At 51.6% G+C, this 21,475-nt stretch overlaps 2 protein-coding genes and 1 pseudogene across 3 annotated transcripts; 2 read left to right on the top strand and 1 right to left on the bottom strand.

The window, feature by feature from the left end:
• The first annotated feature begins 10,616 nt into the window (after positions 1-10,616).
• K452DRAFT_291242 (uncharacterized protein) lies at positions 10,617-11,174 on the top strand. Its single transcript, XM_033541136.1, has one exon. It carries the CDS (start codon positions 10,738-10,740, stop codon positions 11,101-11,103), a length of 366 nt encoding a protein of 121 aa, XP_033393599.1. The 5' UTR covers positions 10,617-10,737; the 3' UTR covers positions 11,104-11,174.
• Positions 11,175-11,400: 226 nt separating this feature from the next.
• K452DRAFT_339557 lies at positions 11,401-12,768 on the bottom strand (annotated as a pseudogene; the record flags this gene model as incomplete). The annotated part of the gene is made up of 1 exon: positions 11,401-12,768. A coding segment is annotated over one exon (1,274 nt), but the record flags the coding sequence as incomplete, so codon positions are not given.
• A 6,696-nt stretch (positions 12,769-19,464) lies between these two features.
• On the top strand, positions 19,465-20,217 carry K452DRAFT_301608 (uncharacterized protein; the record flags this gene model as incomplete). The annotated part of the gene is made up of 1 exon (XM_033542474.1): positions 19,465-20,217. One exon carries the CDS (start codon positions 19,465-19,467, stop codon positions 20,215-20,217), a length of 753 nt encoding a protein of 250 aa, XP_033393598.1.
• Between the last annotated feature and the right edge of the window lie 1,258 nt (positions 20,218-21,475).

Here is a 21,475-nt window from a genome sequence, read left to right as displayed (position 1 = left end):
TGCCTGCAACGTAAATATTAGCCTCGGACCCCACGGACCAAGCGAAAAAAAAGTGTATGATAGAAAAAGCACGTCAGATCTCTTTGCAGAACCTCATTCTATCTACAGAGGGTAAAGCAACACGCCCGAAGGCGCCCGTGCTCACCATGCAGACCCGTCAGATGAAATGAATACGTTGGTTGAACATCATTTGTACAGAGTGTGTGCAGGGTGAGGAGCAAGTAGACCCAACTTACCGTGTATTGGTCGCCGAGACCAAGGAATTGGGTCGGAGGCTTGGACTGCGAGGCTGAGAGGCTCGAAGGCTTCGACCTGAGTGAGATTCAAGAGAAGTCAGCGTAGTGCTTTGAAGGGAAAAATGGAAGCAAGTCAAGAGAGTGCCTTCTCAGATCTGTTCTTTCAAGTGTATGCATCGGGAACCACATGCATGAAATTGCTGGGTTCCCTACACCTTGCGTTCTAATCACCGAAAGGAATGGATAGAGAATCAGAAGCAGCTTACCGAAGAATCAAGAACCACGAGCCTCATAAAGTGGAGGAAACAGTGCTCGGTCTGAGAGGCCTGGGACTGGTGGCAATGTTTGTGCACCGGGGGCATGCGGAAGCTGACCTGCTGGTTCGTTGTTAGCAGCGTTCAAAGAATCAATCATTGGCAGTCGGCCAGGAAGTGCGATCAGTAGAGTTCTCTTAATTGTGTGATCATAGACAACCACAAAGCAGACGCGGATCGGGCAGTGGGCTGTCTAACATTTTTGGCTGATAATCATCATTTCGCGGAGGGGTGACTTGTGTCCAAACTTACCAGACATGAAAGCCATAAGCTTTGTTAGGCTGACGAAGTTCAGAGGGAGAAAAGATGGTGGTAGTGTCGGTGTTGCTTCATGAGCCGGTGGCCCCAGAAACTCGGTCTATGGCATTGCGGACACCTGTAAAAGATTGTCAGCAAGCTCCTCGAAAAGAAAGATGAGAATGCGCAAGGGAGTCAAGCGTGTCTCGTCAAATTAGTTCTCAGGTCCTCAACGACTGCCACAACCATGTCTGGCGGGCTGCCTCATAAAGCATGTTTTGTTTTCATCATCCAAGAGTGGAAGGGAGAGGGAAAGCAGGAGGTTTTGAATTACAAGACAGAACGCTGCGCAAGAGCTTCAACGATGGTTTACGAGACAGCTACCTAGCCCAGGGTCTTGTCAGAAACGATCGAGAAGAACTTAAGAGGAGCAAGGTCAAACTCACATAGCCGATGTGAAACCCCGGAAATCCTGCTGCAGCGAGAACCAGACACCTATGCCATATCTCTGTCAGCAAGGTCCATCAAGCAATAGGTGATGCAAGGTGTGCGTGTGAATTGCCAAAGTGCCATCAGTAAGTAGAATGGTTTTCTTTGACTGAGTTATCATTAACAACCACAACTCCCGAAGGAAGCCGGGCTGCCGTCAAACTGAGATCAAAATCATCATGTGGCGGCCGATCATTTAAATGCAGTAATTGACGTATTGTCAAGTCCATCATTGAACTTGAGCGGTTCTAGCCGGGAAATCCGACAGGACCAGGACAAGCTTTGATATCCGGAGCTTGTTATAATCATTCCGGCGGAGTGTGGAGGGGTGTGCAAGGGTGGGGCTTGAAGGTGTGCTGGGCTTACTTACATTTTGGGGTGGCGGTCAACGGCGAGGGACGGTCTGGCGAGGTGAAGGGTGAGGGTCCCTGACGGCGAGACGCGGGAGAGAGTCCTTATGGTCGCTGGTATCGGTGGCGGCGGAACGTTTGCTTGAAATAAACGTCAGAAGAGCTCTGCTTTAAGTCGAAGTGAAAAGGATGTGAGACATGAGGAAGGCGACTTACTAGCGACGCCAAAAGACAGCCCGCCACGGCACTAGCCACAGCATGAAGTCATCAAGGCAATTGCTCACTGCGTTTGCGGCTTGAAGGCATAGCTCAGTCATTGTCGTCGAAGGTGGCGCGTGATAGCTCGTCGTCAGCGACCGGGACAAGTCTCAAGAGACAGAGACAACGAGCGCGACGTTCCCGAAGACGGAGACAAGCTCAAACAGACCGTGAGCTTGCGGGAGTAAGCAAAGAGCTCCAAAGAGGAAAAAAGTAGCGGGCGTGGATGGTAGCAAGGGAGTGAGAAAAGTGGGAAGGAGGGAGGGTGGATGTTTGGGGGAGAGGGGCGCAGACGCGCAGGAGGCGGCGCTCAAGGGCGGCGGCTGATGGCACTACGTCATTGGCTGAACAACGGGCTAAGGCAGCCTCGTCAACGGCAGTCAGCAGATTAGCGCGTCGCCGCCGTGCTTGCAGAGGAAGGGGAAGTACCAGCTCGCCTTGTAATGCTGGACCTGTCCTCTGTGGTGCCGTCTGCGATGCCGTCTACAACTTCCCTAGTAGAATGGATATATAAAGGCTTTTCACGACAACGCTCTTCCTTCCGTCGTCTCGCACCTCTGCCATCCCTCATTCCATGTACCTATCCTGCCTATCTCCAAGCCTTCAACTTCCACCGCCCCATCTCATGGCCGCGGCCCGCGCTTAGCACACCATGCGGCGGCACGTCCAGCAAGCTACCTGCCTCGACCCATTCGCGCCACTCCTCAGCACGCCACTTCGAACTGCGAGAACTGTACCCAGCATTGACCCCAAGCATACCTTCCAGGCACGAGTCCACGACGAGCCAGAATCAACAGCATGCAGGAACACGCCCACGCACACACGTCCACGCAAACGCGCCTAGCTTCCCAGACCCTCCAGTGACGTGTGCGCCACGTGCAGCAGGGGGCGAGAGTGGCACTAGCTGGGCCACTTGGTTGGGCCATGAGGGTATGAGTGCGGTAGCCACATACTCCAGTCTCCGCGCCTTTACGGGGTGTGTGTGATTGAGTGTCTGTGTTTGCGGGGCCGTGTCAGGGCGGGCGAGGCTAGAAGAGGTTGTTCGGTCTTCAGAGGGGCTTTTGAGATGGGCTACTGCTGGGGTGAGAGACGTGAGGCGTAAGGCGGAGGCGGCTTAGTGATTGGAGCAGTGGAGGTATTTGGTTTTCATGGGCTTGTGGCCTGTTGGCCTTGTCATTGATATCCGGCAAGACGAGGGGGCTGGATTTAGTGGACTTGGGGCCATGTCTGGGAGTTTTAAGCGGCAGTGTCGACCCTGATTTGACATGCGAAGATATGAGGCATTCAGGCGCCGGAAAAAGCGTTTTGTAGCGGCTCCAAGGGGAAAGGATGCAAGAGAAAAGGCATTTCAGGGCGGGAAGCAGCTAAAAGACAAAATAAAAGTCACCGCGTGCACGGGTTCGTGCAGCCTTTCTCATTGCTTCCTCTACAAACCGCGCGACAACGACTTCGTGAACCAAGCAAACCAAGCCAAACATTGTAAAAACAAATAACATGCTACCAAACAAGCGCCGACAAAGAAAACTACAACCAACAAGCAAGAGACCCAATGCTGGAACAGGGAGCCCAAGCTTCCCGACAAGGCGGATTGAACACTTCCATTCAGCTTGACCAAAATAGATTCTTCCAGAGTAAAGGCAAATAGATCGCTTTCAAGCGATTGTGATTTTTGGGTGAACATATCAGAGGCAGCGGACAGCGGCACAAACGGAACCTCATCCTTTGTCCGGTCGGACACTGCAGCAAACGTCAAACCGGTCGCCATGACAGAGGCCGTCACAGAAGCTTCCATAGCGGTCACTCGTCCCGGGCGGGATGCCTACAATGCTCTGAAAGTTAGCCAGCGATCCCATGCAAACGCGAAAAAACGGAACGGTGGGATGTAGGAGAGAATCAGATAGCTCATTGAAATCATCCAGGTCCATAGTCTAGATGACATCTAGAAGAGGATCTGTAGCATACTAAATGCAATTTGGGGATCATCATGAAGGGTTAGAGGAGATAAAAAGAAGCAACAGACGATGGGTTTACCTACGGTAGAGGCGTGATAGCCGGAGAAGAACTTGAGCCAACGGAGGGAAAGACGGCAAAGACCTAGTGTGGAAAGGTAGTTAGCCAGTCTCTGTAAACAATGTTTAGATTGGAGGAAGTGGTAGGGAAAGAAGGAGATCAGGAGCTCTGTATCAGCATCGGTGTCGCGGGATAAGAAACCCACAAAACGCCACTCGGATAGGTCAGGTGTGGTAGAGCATCGTATCAGCGTTGCCACACGTGCTCTCATCATTTCTGGAAGCGGGTGCTTTGCAGGAAACAGCGGGGAGAACTTGCCAAGTACAGTCTCGAATCTCCATGAAGTTGCAAGCCACCGCGGAGTGAAGCGATATTTTCGATGGAAACGATCCTAAGACAGGCATCATTAGCAAAGTCCGCAACCAATACGTTCAGAGCGGTGGGAAGTAAGGAATGCGCGGAAAGTCAGGTGCCCGGCTTCGGTCATTAGGCACTCCCCGGGGTAGGGCCAGAAACCCATAGAGAAACACCAGAATAACATACGAAATCCATAGCGGGACCCCAGGATAACATCGGAACCCACAAGGGAACCTTTAGCCAAGTGTAATGGTATTATCATTGTCGCAGGTGGAATGAAAGGGAAGGGTTTGGGCGCGTACTTACGTTTTGTAGTGCTGAGGGAGCGGGACATGTGCCCAGCAAGACTTGTGGGGAGAGTGTGCCGTCAGGCAACTTTCTGTCGTTTGACAGTCGAAGAGTTTGCCTTCGCAAAGTCTCTTGAACAAAGAAAGTGCCCGACAAAGAGCCTACTGCAACTTCCAAGATGTTAGCATATCCCCAAGAAAGATATATTGCAGAATCTGAGATGCTGTGCAATCCTCAGAAAAGGTTTTTTCGCCAGTTGTGATACCTGCAGAGGCCTCAAAGTCACGTAGATCATGCGAGCACGCCGCGACGGTTCTTCGAAACGATCTCAAGGTCGCGTATACGACATACAGGAAGAGAGAAACGGGGAAAGGGAAGCATGGTCGTGACGTTCATCCCTCGAAACCATCTCAAACGTCCCGTGCGCGTGCAAGCATGATTGACGATCGTCCCTCAAAGCCGTCCACAGGCACGCCAGTCCGATCATCGTTGGTAAGTGGGTTTTCATCATGTCTTGCGTGGAAAGGAAAGCAAATAGAAACATACCTTTGTTGTACGCGACAGCAATCACATCATGGAGACGATGCTGGAGGAAATGCTGAGGGAGATGATGGAGGAGATCATGCTGGATCACCCTTTGGTTCGTCCAGCTGGCGGTAAACCAGTGGCAGGTTCTCCACTCCTGTCGGAACCCATAAAAACCTAGGATCATGATAGTCAGCGATATCTCGGGAGGAGCTGTTAAAAACAGTAGTGGACAACAGACAATCAGACCCCTGCACTGTTTGTTTCATCAGAAGGAGCTTGCTACAGCCTCACTCCTTGAGGATTTGATACAATCTCAGACAGTTTGGTTTTTCATCATGTCTGGGGAGAAGAAGCGACGGGGGATGACTTACTGGTCTTTTGAAGTCCGACCGGAAGAAGGCCAAAGAAGGCATGTACTGTTCTTTGTAATGGCACTCCAATCGAGTTGAAGGCCACCTATACGAAACAGACGTTGTTCTTGGGCGGGACAGAAGACTTCCAAATGATATGAAAGTCCGCGTATGCCATCCGCCCAGTCTCGCAGACGTTCAGAAAGAAGCACTAACATTTCGTGCTTGGCCCAGATCTATCAGTCTATCCCAAGGATAGAAGACAGATCAAATGCCGGGAAGCAGCCAAACTGACGACCCCGAAGGGAGGACAACTTGACCCCATCCTGGGTTGAGAAAAGATCTGTCTGCATATACCGACTCCCACCTGTTTGCTGTCCAGCACATCAAAATCCCATCAGCGCCACAAGACGCTTCGACCTCGACTTTCCAGTCTGACAGGCCATTTTGATTCCAGTATGTCTGATCATACTGGGGATGGCAGTTGATCTTGGCATCATTGTCATGCCACCGCAAGGACTAGCGCAGTGGCCTGTGGAAGTTGATGCCGAGGGAAAGTGTATTGCAAAGAAAGAAAGTGAAAAAGAGACGAAGGTGGGAAAAGAGAGGCAATTCACAGGAAGGAGCACTAACATCTCGTGCTCGGTCCTGAGAACGCCTTGAAGTTGCCAATCTGACGACCCCGAAGGGAGGAAAGAACGACAGCTCCAGGACTTACGCGTTTCATCTTGTATCTTGATCATGCAGGGGACCTTCCCGCCATCCGAATCCACCTGTTTGCCGTTGAGCACGTCAAAACCTTATGGACCCCGACTTTTCAGTCTGACAGGCTAGACTTCGACTTTTTAACGGCAAAGAATTTGATCTAGGCATCTTAACAAAGGCCACTGTTCTTCCATAACAGTGGCCACAAGTAGCTGCCGGAAAGGGGAAGATGAAAGAAAGTGACATAAGAAAAATAATAAAAGAAAGTCGGGACACTGGACGGCCTGGTGGTGCCTAGGCAACTGACTGAAAGCATTTTTAATCAAACTAGCGAAGTTAGCTGGGCTTTACTGGTGATCGAAGGACACTAGTAGCTTGCGGAACTTACCTTTGACCTTTTTTTTTTATCATCGACGTATTCCGTTGTGGAAGGAAGCGAAAGCACGCATGGCTCGCCACAGATGTTGGAAGTAGGAAAAGTTCCGGTGGGCAAGAGGTTGGCTGGCATCTCGGACAGAGATTGTCAGGCCGTGTCTTGGATGCGTGCTTGCTTCCCAATGCCAGAAAGCGGAAGGGAGATGAAGAACAAGTGAAGGCGAAGCTGACGGGTAGAGGTAGGGTATAAAGGGGAGTCTGATAGAACAAGAAAGAAAATATGTATCCACTTCATCATCCGATCCCACAGTCAACTGAAGTCAACGGGGTTCGTCAGAAAAAGGCTGCAGCCCATTACACCACGAAGGTAAGTGTAAAATAAGATGCTTCCAACGCTCGAAGGCTAAGGCGGAGTTTAATCTAGGCGTGCAGTAAGACAGGTTAGGCACTGAATGAAGCCAGTCAGCCTCTGAAACGCCAGAGCACTAACATCTCGTGCTCTTGACTCAAAGAGTCCCCCCAGAACCACAAATCCCAACCCAGCAAGGCCCGAGAGCCAAGGGGACTGGGTTGGGGAATCCTACCTCCTGTCGAGACCCGAAGGCCAGGGCGGAGGGAATACTCCCCAGCGCCACTGCTAATCTTTTTTGTGTCCTCGAGTATTGACCATTAACCTTGGCCAACCCACAATGTAAGCCATAGAGCACGCCTGGCAACCATTGTCTTCCGACTTTGCAGTCTGTCAAAGTGATTGCTGACCATATATGGCCCAGTTGATCTCGGCGGCTAAGTAGAGAAAAACACATTGGAAAACCAACAGAGTTAGTCTCTGCCCCTAGCTGCCTGAACGGATGCGCCCACACGTAGTTGTGGAGCTTGTGTGCCATAATGACTTATGTTCAGGCCCTGTGGACATGTCAGTGTCAAGTCAGAAGTCAAAAGAGAATTGAAAAAGAAGCTTACCATGATGTGATATGTGACCGACCGTGATCAAAGTCGGCATCAGACTCGAATTGCCATCATCCATGACCATCCTAATGCCCGTTGGCCTCAGTATAGTCTCCACCACCGGTCCAGTATAATGTCATGTGCCCATGGCCACGCCACCGCTTCGGCCGCTTTCACCGCACTCGAAGGTATGCGAAGGAGGGAGGGTCAGGTGAGACCGCGGATAGAGGACGGTAGGCTCGGTGCCAAGGTAGAAGTGGAGGAGCTCATGATAAGGAAGAGCGCGAGAGCTTCAAGTCAGGTCGAGAACGTCTGACTTGGCATAAGGATAATGCTTGGAGTGTATCCCGAAGCGAAGTTCCTGCGAGAGAATACCGTCAGCCATGGAAAAGCTCACGGAGTAAAGCAGTGAAGCGGTGGGAAAACAGCGAAGGGAAAGCCTGAAAAGGGTTTAAGGGAGAATGCGAGGGGTAAGGAGACACGCAAGCATGATTTATTTACAAGAATTGAGCCGCATGCCGAACGGCCTCCAAGAAGTTCGCGGTCAAAGGAGGGAGCTCAAATGCAGTTGTACTTTATCCGCAGCGAAGCGCGCTGCTGAAATACCTGAGCGAAGTCAGTAAGGATGGCTTGAAGGTGGCCGGAGACAGGGTCAAGCTGCTCATGGGCAGAGGAGGTCGACTTACATTCAGCCATGAGGTGAAGGACAGGCACTTCGCCGACGAGAGAAGACGAGCCAGCATGAAAGCTCAGCATCGCGAAGACTCGCAGGCAACAGGCGTCGATGGCACGTTCAAAAGAAGCCGCGATGAGGTTGTGTTGCCTGCGGTCGCGGTCGGTGGGGGAGTGTTGTTTTTGGAGAGAGAATGTCGAAGGGGGAGGGCGTTGCTGTGGACGTTGTGCGGGACTAGCGAGCACGCTAGTACTGTTCTGGAAACAGTGTCATCCCTAGGGGTCGCCATGGGACGCTCTATGTGCTTGCAGGCGCATGATACGCCTCACTGATGCCTGGAGTTGTCGGTCACGGCGTCAAAAGCAATAGGAAGCTCATCTCTTAGTTACTCAAGGATATGAAACTGATTCTATGCCTCGTTGTGGCTGCATCGCGTTGATTTTCAGGGGTCTCCGCATGTTGGGAGCGGCTTGGGGGGTAGTCGGAAGGCTGGAAGGCCTGGAAGCCCCGATAGGAGCCCCGACAGGCGCCTCAGAGCCCCCAGCTCAAAACTTCGACAGCCGCGAATAGACTCACCCCGGCTTTGCGGCCAATGCAAGTCCCAACGCCTTTTTCCAACCTGTCAACAGGGATCTTTGAAGACGGCCTTTTCCCAGTGTTACGCTTTTGCCTATTTAAAACCCAATCTGAGCGGGACTCGTTCAACGCCTCCGCTATAGTGCTGCAATAACGGCCAGCAGGAGCAACTCCAATTTTACAAAGGCCAGCCAGGGACGTAGTAATATTCTATGAAGCCGACCACACATAAAAGCTAAGAAAAGCAGTGACAATAAATAGACGAATTCCTTAGCAACAATCGAAGGCCAACACCGGGATTGGCGACGACTACTGCGACATCCAGCACGCAGACTCTACCGACATCAGCCAATAGGACAAGAAGCCTAGCTTCCTGAGGATGTCTGTGGCCCCCAAACTGCACTACCGATCCGCCTCTACATCACCAGAAAGCCTTCGCAGGCGTATTCCAGACACGTGCAGCCTAATAATCCGCATTTATCCAAAAATATCTATGCTACAAGTACTGCCTTAGATACTTCGCCCACCATAAAGCCTACAATACCTTCATCAGCACCACACAGCCATCGGAGTCTATTGAAACACAACTCGAGAAGCCACAGCCTCGCAGACTATCAAGAATTGATCAAACAAGGGCGCTTTCAGAAGCCTACACAGAAAGCTGAGCAACAGAAATCCCACAACAGAAGACCTAGAGTTTGCTCTCATGATGGTCGATCGCCCTCACCATGACTTGGCCCTTAAGTCATCGCTCACAACCGACCACGACGTCCCGAATTGATGCGCGGTCTGGCCCAAGCACCCCACGTTCTCCATACGGACCAAATCATCACCAGCCGCAAGCACTCCTTCTAGTACGCTGCCAGCTACGCTCGACCAGCCACGGACGAACTTCAGCAGCAACATCCTCGCGGTTCCAACTAGAAGAGGATTACAGCCCCCAATACCATCACAGGAGGCGCTGTAACTACATGTTTCCAGCTAGGAAAAACCTGAAAGTATTCTTAGGGCCTTTCTCGACCTTCTGCTACCGCAGCTTGCACGCAATTCTGGCCCTAGAAAAGATTAGGACGAGCCGCACCTACCTCTAGGCAGTCTTAAAGTGTTAAGCTATACGAGGATAGAGAGACTCCCCCGGCAAGAGCGGACGCGTTTTCAAAGCATACTATCTACACCAAGACAAACTTATCCTTAACATGCTATCATCCGCTCGAGCTACTTCGTTTCTAGTTATGCCAAACCCTAAGGCCGCCAAAGGAGCGGCTGCTATAATGCTGCTACGTGCAACCGCTTGAGGTTTAGCTTCGAAGAACCTTTTGCTGATGTAGGCTTGTCTTATAGATTATTTTAAAAAAATTTGCCGCGAACTACTCGACAGAGCTAGTATTCGGAAGTATATACAACGACGTATACGCGTTTGATGCTGCTGGAAGAAGCTGTACGACGTAGTTTGCTGAGAGTGAATAATAAGTACTCTAAGACTGCTACGCTATGCAAGGAAGCGGAAGCCTTAATCATTATACTTTTATAGCAAACGCTATATCCTCGAGTTCTTTGTTCGCATGTCTAGAAGCAGAAGTGGTAGTATGCGGGCGCATAAAAAGTTGTGGCGAGCTGGTGGGCTGGTAGCTGCCTGCTAGGGTATTAACGAGGGAGGAAAGCCAGTATTATACTCTCGAGAAGGCGTGATAAAGCGTAGATAGAGAACAGGGGATAATGTTCAGAGGGGCAAACACTGGAAATTGAAAAGGCTAAAAGGACAAAGAACTAGATAACGTGGGGTCATGCCCCTTTGATCCTTTGATTTTTGATCCTTTATTACTTTAAGTATTGTAGTATTGCGACAGACGTGCTGTGTTGCGCTTACATCGGGAAAACAAGTTGCTTGTAACCATAAAAAGCAAAGAGCGCGCGCGGCGCACCTTTTCCTCAAGGCCGCCAAGCTAAATAAACCCTCTCCGGAGCCGGCAGACTGCAGCATTAGTCTAAGCAAAACAATTATACATTTCTCAAAGCGGCAGACTGTAAGCAAGACCGATCACCATGACGGGAAAAGCAGGAGAAAGAGAACAAACTTTTATTAAACGTCGACCGTCCACCGCAAACTTCGGCTTCCGTCCTCGATTAAAACCCCTAAACCCCATATCCTCCAACTCTCTAAAAATCTCAAAAACCCGAACACGAAAACATTCGATCCTCAACAAATTCCAATACAAAAGAACACCCACCCCAAAATTAAACAATCACACATCTGCAACCCCAACGCCAAACAACACAGTCCTCCCCCTCAACACCAACCTCTACATATACCTCCGCCTCCTGACCCTGCCCTTCTTTGCTGACGGCTGCTGCTGTCCGCGAAGGCGGGCACGGTCAGATGACGGAGGTACTTGTAGAGGTCGATGTTGAGGCGAATGACGCGGCGGAGGTGGGGAAAGAGTGCAAGCTTCAGGTGGAAGAAGGAGCACGCGTGAGGCGGCAGGCAAATGCGGGAGGAAGTTTCTTAGACTTAGAGTTAAGCGTGGTGTGAACGCTAACGGATAAGGGCTATGTAAATGAGTCAGTCTATCAAAGCTGTGTGTTGGATTGAATGGTTGAAACCGTGCGAGTGAAGAGAGAACGCGGCTTGATTGTAAATGAGTAGCTAGTAGCGAGCTTTATATACATGAAGAGGCAGAGCAGTCATGTGCTCGCTAGTAGAAAGTAGCAGGGGATAGCAGGGTGTTGAAACAACGAAAAAGTAAAGTGAATATAGAGGATAATGCATGAAGAAATATGGCCTGATAGTCTAACACTGTGGTTAGGAAAAAAGAGAAGAAGAAGGCGACTTACAGGTTGATCCATGGTGTCGGTGGTCTGCGGGTCTGTAGAAGAGGTCGTTGACGGGGGCGGTGGTGGTGGTAGAAGCGGAAGTGGTGGTGGTGGTGTTGGTGGTGGTGGCAGGAGCGGCGTCGGTGGTTGTGGTGGTGCCGGCACCGGAGCCACCATGGAGCAGGAGCAGGAGCAGGAACGGTAGGAGCGGGAGCCAGAGCGGGCTCCATGATGACGGCGTCGGCGACATCGGTGGTATTGGTGGTGTTGGTGGTGCTGGCACCGGAGCCGCTGTTAGAAGCAGCATCAGGAGCAGCCAGCAGGAGGGGGGGGCAGCAGCAGGGGCAGCGGTGATGGCGACGGCGCGGTCGCGGCGGGCTCTCGCGGCCTCACCCGCGTTGCCTATGAGGGACTGGAGAGGGAAGGCGACGCCCTCGACCATGGAGTTGGCGACGGCGTCGGCGGCTGCGGGAGCAGAGGCCGACGCCGAGGCCGAGGAGGAGGTGGAGGAGGAGGAGGATGAAGCGCGGGAGCTGCTGTTGCTGCCGCTGGCGCTGTTGTTGGCGCTGTTGTTGGCACTGTTGTTAGCGCTGTTGTTGTCGCTGTCGCTGTTGCTGTTGCTGCTGCTCGAGGCAACAAAGAACGCGAGAGGGGGGAAGACTGGGGCGGCCGCGCTGATGGCGACGATGGCGGAGGCGGCGAAGGCGCCAGAGGCGGAGGAGGAGGAGGAAGAGGAGGAGGAGCCAGAGGTGGAGGAAGCAATTATGGTAGCTTCATCCTTGAGAGATGGTTTTTGGCTGTTTGTCTGTCTGTTTGTCCGTTCGCGGACATGGTCTGTAAGGAGACGGGAGGGGTGATGGTCGGCGCCGGCCGCAGACAAGAAGTTGACGGTGAAGTAGATACCGTCGGCGACAGGGATGACCGTGATGTGGAACGTCTCCGGGATGAAAATGATGACCGCGTCGAAGAGGGCGGAGTTGTAGAATATGGGTTCGACGGGCACGGCAGTCAGAGAGTATCCGAGGTAGAAGATTGACGGCCGCATTTGGTGTTCAAGTGATTGTCCGCGGACTTTGTTGAATTCCTTGAGTTCCTTGATACGCTTGTTGAATTCCCTGGATTCCTTGTAGTGTGAATAGTCGGGAGAAGGAGAGAATGTCGCATGGGATCGGTTTGTATGTACTGAGGAGTGTCGACTTGTCGCTGGAGACTGATGAGTTGCTTGGAAAACAGCGACGGAGAGCGTTCCCTCATTGTCTTTTGGAGAGCTCGCAGTGTGTATCGACTGGCCTCAGCCAGGCACCGACAAACTCGAAGAAACTAAGTTCCGCTTCCGTCAGTTTCTGACTGCTATCTATTCGGGCTTGCCGCTCCAGGATGTGTCAACTTACTGCGTATCACAAAGAAGGATGCTCTTTCCGCTTTGCAAGAACTAGCCCGCAAGGAAGAGAATCTGACGGCAACTCCACGTGTAGAGAACTTGAGTTTCTTGATGTGCATATTCTCGTATATTCCAACAGTTGTGCCGTATTCGTCTTCTCTAAGCAGCTGGTGGTGTGGTGATGAGCTTCAAGGTAATCTCCCTTCGTCGACCAGAGAGTGAATGAAAGAGAGTAAAAGAGAAATTGATGATGGAAGGTCGAAGGTGTAAAATGGATGATGAAAGGCCGATGTCGTAGAAATTGATGGTGAAGGTGTTAAGAAGGTGGTGCAATGCAGAGCAGACCGATGAGTTGGACCGGGATGACGTGGAGCGAGGCTGGCGGCGTCACCGGATTGTCGAATGGCCAGCGGCCTAAGAGGGGGAAGGATTCATTACTATGCTACGGATGGATGTACCCAAAGCTCGAGCTGTGGCAAGTGCAAATCAGAGCAAGCAAATGAAGTCCCTCGCAACAAGTGTTCCCATGTCTTCCAAGCTCTTTTATCTTTGTTCCCGTGTGAACGTAACCCCATGATTGACGCTTCCCGATGCTGATGGTGTGGTGAAGTTCCGAAGAGAAGTCATGATCGTTGAGAGACCGAAAAGAATTTGCGGTTGTGAAGTAACCGCTGAGCCCATCAAAGGCAGGAACCGCTATCGTAGACTCGTGAGGAAAAGACAAAGAAAAAAGCTCAGAATGTGACTGTCAAAAAAAAAAAAAAAAGGAAGTCATGTCAGGTCGCGTCCATGTTAGCAACGGTGAAAAGAGCTTGGAGGAAGGGTAAGAGAAAAGAAAGGTCAAGTCATCCAACGTGTGGTCGTCAGCGTGCGACAAGACATTGCGGCTGCGCCTCCGAGACAACTTCACCAGCTGACGTGTGAGGTTGCAGCAATGCAACCATGAGCCAAGCAAACTCAAAGAAGATGAGTATCCAGGACAGGCCGGGCAGATGTAGTCGCAGGCTGGAAAAGCCTCGCAGTCCTTCAGCGTGTGCTCCTACGGTCTTGACAGAAAGCCGGAGCCCATTTGTAGCAATCAGGGAACTGATATGGGTGATGGAACTTGTCCCAGCAACGGTCGCAGTTTGGGTAGGGGTCCAGCGCCTACACACCAGTTAGCGAATCCGGACAGCAATCTAGGAATTGCCAATAAGCTTACCGTGACGAGCATGTACATAAAGCCGTTGAGGGTGTAAGTCTGCACCCGAATCGTCAAATGTGGAACGTGGTAGTACTTATTTGTGTAAGTTCCGTTCGCAATGTTTCGCACCCTCTGTTTCATTGAGAAGTCAGCGAAGATTCAAGCAAGAGTGAAGATGGAAGCTTACTACGATCCTTAAGACCTGGCGAATGACAGGATTCCGATCGGGTCCCGGCATGTTGGAGGTGTGTAGGACTAATTTAAGTGTTGGGGTGTGAGGAAGGTTGGTTGGTGAGGTGGGTTGCGAAGAAGTTGTTGGATGAAGGAGGAAGAAGGGAGGAAGAAGGAAGGATGAACTTAAGGAAGGCCACCTATCGCCAAACCTACAAGCGAGAGAACCTGACCGGTAATTAGCCGGCCCATGCACTGTACCCCATCACTACGCAGTATGACGCAAGTCTACAGTGCCGACTGCACGTGGTCGACTATCTAGCAAGGGCCAAGGGCCCAAATCCACGAATCCGTAACGCCCACCACGAGATTCTTCGCCCTCCCCCTCGCCAGGAGGCACAACAGACTTTCCTACAAGTGATGGAACCCGTACTGTCTCTACTTGGGGCATCCTATCGCGCGGCAAGTGGGCTTCTACTTCTTCAGCATAACCGGAGGCCTCCCATTGAGCCCACGACTCTCGCTGCTGAGGGGTCTTTCTCCTCCATGCACCCCTTGCAACTTCTAAGACACAGGGCCACGTTCAATACCCGCCAGAAGACGAGAAGGACCAATGCAAAGCATACTACGGCAGTATCATTCCATGTTGGCTTCATCGCTAGCAAGCCCAGCGCGGACATCACCATTCCAATACCCCCCACCGGGCTACTCTCTCGCCCTCGTTATACAAAACAGTACTACTGGCAGCATATGAGTCTTTGCAAGAGTACATAGGAAAGCCAACAACGCCATTACAGGAAGAGGATCAAGACACTATGGTTCAATGGCGACAACAAAGAGAGAAACAGTCTCAGCTCCCCAAACGGCGCAAACAGAACCACACAAAGACATTGTCCCACCTCTGCAAAACCAACAAAGACAACGCCTTCAACAATGCCCTTATGCAGAAACGCCGCCAATACTTCATGCCCACCAGAGCCACCAAAAGTCACTACCACCTCTCCTCCCACCATCTTCGGCCTTCGCACCACCGAAGCATCCCCCAAAGGCACAAAGCCATCAGCTCGAGCTAGCCACGGCCTACCAACTACGCATACAAAATCCTCGCAGATCCCACTTTCGAACAACGCAACGCAAAATGGGATTTTCCGAGACTGTCGGCATGGGCCCCCCCGCAGCTGTTCCCTGGACCACGGTTTTCAGAGCTGTGGCCAAAGCCGAGAAGCTGGCGACTGTGGCTGATGGTACTGCGCGCGAAAGGCTGCTTGTGCTTCTTCGTGGGGCGGAGGCTGGGTGCGGGACTGTGGTTGGCCAGTGAGCTGGGAGTTTGGCTTCGAAGGCGGTGGTTGTTGAGAGGATGTTGCAGAAGTGGACTCTCTTTACTCTTAGGTGGTATTCGGTGTCATGCTTTGTATTTTCTGTGATTTTGTCTGGTTAGCTTAGTTTGGGCAAGACTGTGCTCGCATCTGCTGCCACTCAATGGACATGACATCACTAAAACCTCTATTCCTAAACTCACGTCTAATCCCTTCTGTGCAGACGTCGGATAGTCAACCTAGCTGTCATCCTCGTTACTAAACCCTCTCAACACCGACAAGCGCACGCGGCAGCGGCACAAGAAGCACACACACGAACACCGTAACATCTAGACTTGGCTCCGAGCGCAAAAAAACGGGCGGCGAGGAAGCCATTAGCAAGAACCGCAAGCTGGGGAAGAGCAAAGGGAGATCCCGAAGCCCTCCAAGGTCACCATGAGCAACGATATCGCTCGAGGCGCTGACAGGGCGGCTTGGGCCGGCGGCGTCATTGGCGCAGAAGCTTCAGAGGCGCAGGCAGTAGAGAATGGCGCGCGGGTAGAGCTGGGTCGCTGGTGCCTGCCGCGGCATGGCTATGGCGGAGACTAAGAAATACTGAATGGAGCTGTTGCTGCTGGAGAGGACGTCTTGTCTTTGTGTTTGGTTGATTAGTTGGGGATGGTGTGGTTGGTCTCGGCTGGTAGGGGAGGAAACGAGTGGCGGAGCGGCACCGCGCTCGAGTTTTGGATTCGAGGTCGGTGCCGGAAAGTTCATGGGGGAGGGAAGCATTTGCGACGGTGCTGAGCTACCCTACGTACGCGGCTGCTAGTAACGCTTGAGCTTAGATTATGTTTCGAGATGAAATTCTTGGGAGAGACAAAGAAATATGTGGAATAAGACAGTTATTTGAAACTTGGAGGAGCTGAGGTGGCAGGACCACGAGTTGAAGAAACATGGAAAACACCTTCTGTAGCGCGATTGCTTCCCCTCTTCTTGTTGCTCCCAAATCGCAATCATGCTCTTGAGTCTTCAATCCAAGAGTCTTACCATGTCTCATTCGGGCCCAGACGCGGACTGCGAAATCTTATCCGGTCTCGCCCCAATCCTGCTCCAGCGAGAGTACCAGGCGACTGGAAAATAGTCAAGCAGGATCGTTCAATTCTTCTTCCTTGCTCACCCTGAAAGGTTGGAGCCAAACTCCCGTCACAAAGAAATGGACTGATGATGGAAGAGAGCGGAGATGATCGACTGCGGGCACCGACATGTGCGGAATGACCTAGGTCCCCAGATGTAGAGCACATTGAAGATGGATGGGTTGCTCCGAAGGATCAGGTCTACAAGAGCAATCCTAAGTTCGAACGAAGATGGCTCTATGCAAATCCTTCAGAAGGTATTGGGCCGGCTCGAGCTAATGGTCATGTTTGCGATGTCTGGAGATTGCCGCCTGGGATTCAGACAGCCTTTAGTGCGACGGGTCGGGCACCCAGAAACTGGGCAGCCGAAAGTGGGTGGGGCAGCTCGTGTCGGAAGCTACGGGAGAGCGGTAATGGCTTAGAAGAGTAGGTTTGGAGGAAGGCTGGCGGCAATGGCGAATAGCGATGGTGGTGAACTTGTGGTCGACTGTAGGGAGAGGGACAAGGAAGGACAGTGGAGAACCGGGACAGTATCGCTGGCATTCGTTCCAGTACTGTCTTGTCATGAGTAGATTTCCCGCCGCATGAGTGGGTGCGGAAGTACTTGCGATCATTAGTCATTACCCACATCTTGTTGTTGAGGGCAGAATGGCTTGGACGATTGCGACCGTATGCGCTTGTGTGTTGCTTCGTGTGAAGCTACTACAGCGGGTGGGAGGCATGGGTTTCGTGTCGTGATAAAAAGGGACAAGCAAGGATCGTTGAAGGACCTCGATGGGAGAGTGGCCCAGCTGATAGCAAAAGTAGTTCTTGGGCCCGAGTAAGCTCTGGGAGGCGACACACCGCGCAGTGGTGGCTAAACGGGGAGTCATAAGAACCAAATAAAAATATTAACAGCCAGCCCACGACGAGAATCGAACACCGGCCCACCCACCTCTACGAGTTTCCAAAAACGGCAAAAAAAACGGGAGTTCTCTTTGATTAAGCGTGTCATCCTTAGTGCAGGGGCCATGCTAATCTTCTCTGTATCGTTTCAAATTGACCAAGTGTCCCTGGGGGGTGAGCCCCAGGGACGAGATAAAGTCTCGCTGTTTAAAATTATATGGCTCAGGTGGCACTGCCTCCGCGGGAGTGGGCGGAGGCTCGGAGCCTCCCTAAGAGGCGCGGCCCCTGCAACAGCCCACAATCCCCTCGTAACTATTAGTTGGATCTCCTGGCCGCGACAACCTCACACTCTTGCCTCTATCTTGCCAAGGTTACCAAGTTGCCTGCCCACTACGCTACCAGCCTCGCCAGTGCACTCGATTCCTCCGCCGACGCATTCATATCGGCGCGAAACAAGTCCTCTCTCCCTTTCGTGAGTTGCCCCTTCTCTTGGCCAACCAACCCTACTAAGAAACGACCTCGAGCAAACCCACCAGAGCCTCAACTACGCGGATTCATCCCACCGCATAGGACGAACTCACTAGAAGCGCAACTACAATTCGCGGAAGGGCCTGAACACTCAACCACCCGATACTTATTGCTATCCTACTAACAGAACATCAAACATCCAGTACAAAGAAACAAAGAAACAGCCCTCCTTCGCACAGACCTATGCTACAACCTTGCCGTCGCCGCTTGAAACAGCTTTGTGCTCCGCTTTTGTGAGGGGACATTTCTCGTGTTCAGAGTATACATGTGTGTCTTCCTCTTCGAGGCTAGCTACGAGGGTCATGCTGCGTCTATAGAGTTCCACGTAATGGGCGCGCAAGAAGAAGCTAGATGTTGATATAGTTGTTTTAGCTCTTATAACATCTAGTTTAACGCTATAGGACTGGTCAGGGATCCCTTGGTTGAGCTTGCTCGCTATAGGTGTACCTGAAGCTGCAATTTTAGTCTCTCGAGCTCTTCCATGTCGGCTCTATATCTTATTATTATTACTCTTGTGAGGTCCTCTAGGTCAGTTATATCAATGCCTGTATTTATTCCTCAAAATCTCGGGCACTTTATGGTATGCCTGCACAATGCCACGTGCAACTATGCTGCAGAGGTGCGAAGATAATTCTGAATCTAAATAATCGTTCGTTGGTACGACCTATATTCAGTTGTTCTTTAGCACATTTCTTTCTTCAACAATTACGTAAAGCCTCACTTCCCTGTAAGTAGCATAGTATCCGACTTCTTCAATAGTTCGAGATTTTATTTGTTTCTCTACTAGGTGTAACCACATACTTCTCACCACGTGCAGCAGGCAAGCTGCAGCAAACACAAACAGGTCTCTCAGAAAGTTCCTTTATCCATACTGGATATAAATATCCAGTAAGTCACTTATTAGATAGCAAGACTCAATCACTTTCCGTTCTCTAGATCAAATAGATTTCGTGAAAGAATAGTACGGGGTATCGGTTACCATCAAACAAATCATAGTATATGCCCAGTAAGAACTCCAATAATTTATTTTTATTTGATATTTTTTAAAGATCGACTAAGGTATTACAAACCAAGACTATTTTACGTCGTAAAAGCTTCAAAGCTAAATAAAAAAGATGACGATGCCCTACAATAATAGCTATACTGAGGGAATGGCGCCAGGCCTTTACCGTAGGGACGGGACAAGACTCCTCCGCCCTTTACCCCCTCTATTTTAACAGCAAAGGGCCAACACCAATATGTTAAATGCTAAGCGAGGCACCACTAATAAAGTCTCACCCACGACCGTAACCTTTCCATCTTTCATCATCCGCCGTCTCAAAAAGTCCAACCGAATCTCCAACATCAACAGCTCCGGCCAAACTCAAGCCACTCCAAACAACCATGGCGAGCCATAACAGCATCTCCGACAACAACACCACTAACCCCGCACTGCCCAACGTCCTCAGAGGCACCCTCGTCGGCCTTTGTGAGCACTACATCGAGCTCAGCAAGCAATGGCGGAACATCGGCGCGCGGTACCACCACCTAACCCTCTCGGCGCGCACATCCAACGCCACCACTGAATCCGAGCGCGCGATGCTCGCCCTCATCAGCAAGCACTTCTGTCCGAGCGACAGCGACATCGCCGTAGCGCGCACGCTTGAGCACGACAATCCCGAGATTTGGCGCGCCCTGAACGACACCGAGGACCTCTTCCCGCGTGACCTTGTGCGTATGACGGCCACCGTGATGCAAGAAGCCAAGGCGCGCATCGTCGCGCTGCTGCGGATGCTGGAACAGATGCAGGAGTGCTACGACGCCATTGCCGGGGCTGTTGACGCGTTGCTCCTCGTGCCTGACTCTGTGCACCCGCTTAAGGAGCTCCCGGAGCACGAGCGCGAAGAGATGAGGCGCCTCATGCGCCGCTGGGCGTACACGCTGCCAGAGATGCGTAGACAGCTTGATGGGGCTGCGGATGGTGAGGAGCAGGAGGCGCTGTTGAAGAAGCTGGGTAGTCGCTTTTTCAGTTTGGAGGAGATGGAGGGCTTGGAGATTCTACGCGCTACGGGGAGGCACGATTTGAGTGCTGGTCAGAAGCATAATGTGCGCGTCTTCTTTACGGGGTTTGCGGAGCCGCGGATCCTTGAGTCGTGACGGGTGTCAGCGAGGAAGTGAGACCGGCTTGGAAAGGCCTGAAGGTTCTACGGCCTTGTACGGCACTACCTTTCTCTTGGATGAACGTCGACATCACGGATTTTTTGCTCACTGGCATGCACGGCATATCTCTTACACCCTGGGATACAATGACGTTCGGTCCACCTTCATGTACACAGTACAAAGCCCACAATACCGGACCAACACTTCAAAGTACACGAGCTCCGGACAAGTCTGCCACCCTCATGATTCTTCTTTCAACTTCTCCTTGGCTCTAAAAACTTCTTTCTTTCCTTTGTTTCTTTCTTTCGGCTTTCACCGGTTTCCTTCCGCCAGTTCATCGCGCCCTAGAGCGCTGAAAGGACCTGGAGAAACGTCATTGGTCATTGTTATGGACCAGGATCGGAGGGTAGCCGGGTAGCAGTTTGGTAGAGCCTCTTCACTCTTGGCTTGATAGGATTGATCAACTTTACATATCACTACAACATCGAACGACGGTTGCATATTGATCGTGCCTTGATTGACCGTCTACTTCTTCATCAAGACAATGTTTCTTACATTAATTACCCTTTTAAACTGCGTTACCCCCATAACAGATGCAAAAGCTCAGTCACGCCCCATTCCCTCCCGCTCCGTCTCACCCCACAAGCCATATCATCACAGTGCCAAATCTCCAGTCTCGACCCATGACCAAACAGTCTATGCGATATACAGCGTATCCCTGCATCCCTGCCATCACCCACCTCCGAACCACCTCATCCACACAAGAAGAAGCACTAACTACATCCCTAACCTTCCCTCTACACTCCCCCACACGACAGGCGCGGTCGAGGACGGGGCAGGGGGCAAGAAAACGCGCACCTTCGCGCTGCGAGTAGATATAGTAGCGTTTCCCGCGCCGTGAGGAAGCGCAGCCGCAGTGGTGATGCTGGCGCTGGGGGCGTTGGTGATGGCACTTTAGGTGCGGTCGAGAGTAAGGTAGGGCTTCGCAAGATGGTGCGCTGGCGGCGGCGTGGGGTGAGCTTCTTGAAGAGCGCGAGGAGTGTATTGTAGAGGGCTATGGTGTAGTGTAAGGGGTTGAGGGTTTGGTAATATGTGTGGGTTGTAGAGAATCTTGTGGTTGTATGGAAATAAGAGATCGTAGACCTAAATGAGGCCGACACGCCTATGTTAACTATTTACTGCAGCCCGCGCCAAGCCCACACCGCACACAAACCCGCGTCCCCCGCCTCCTCCCGCACAACACCCACGTCCCCTT

Source organism: Aplosporella prunicola, assembly GCF_010093885.1.
Source record: "Aplosporella prunicola CBS 121167 unplaced genomic scaffold K452scaffold_26, whole genome shotgun sequence".
Lineage (NCBI taxonomy): Eukaryota > Fungi > Ascomycota > Dothideomycetes > Botryosphaeriales > Aplosporellaceae > Aplosporella > Aplosporella prunicola.
Note: the sequence above shows the minus strand (reverse complement) of the source record. Positions and strands in the feature narration are given on the sequence as shown.

What these genes read in the sequence shown, in the direction of transcription:
- K452DRAFT_291242 (XM_033541136.1), top strand. Translation starts at nt 10,738, where the DNA reads ATGACGGGAAAAGCAGGAGAAAGAGAACAAACTTTTATTAAACGTCGA.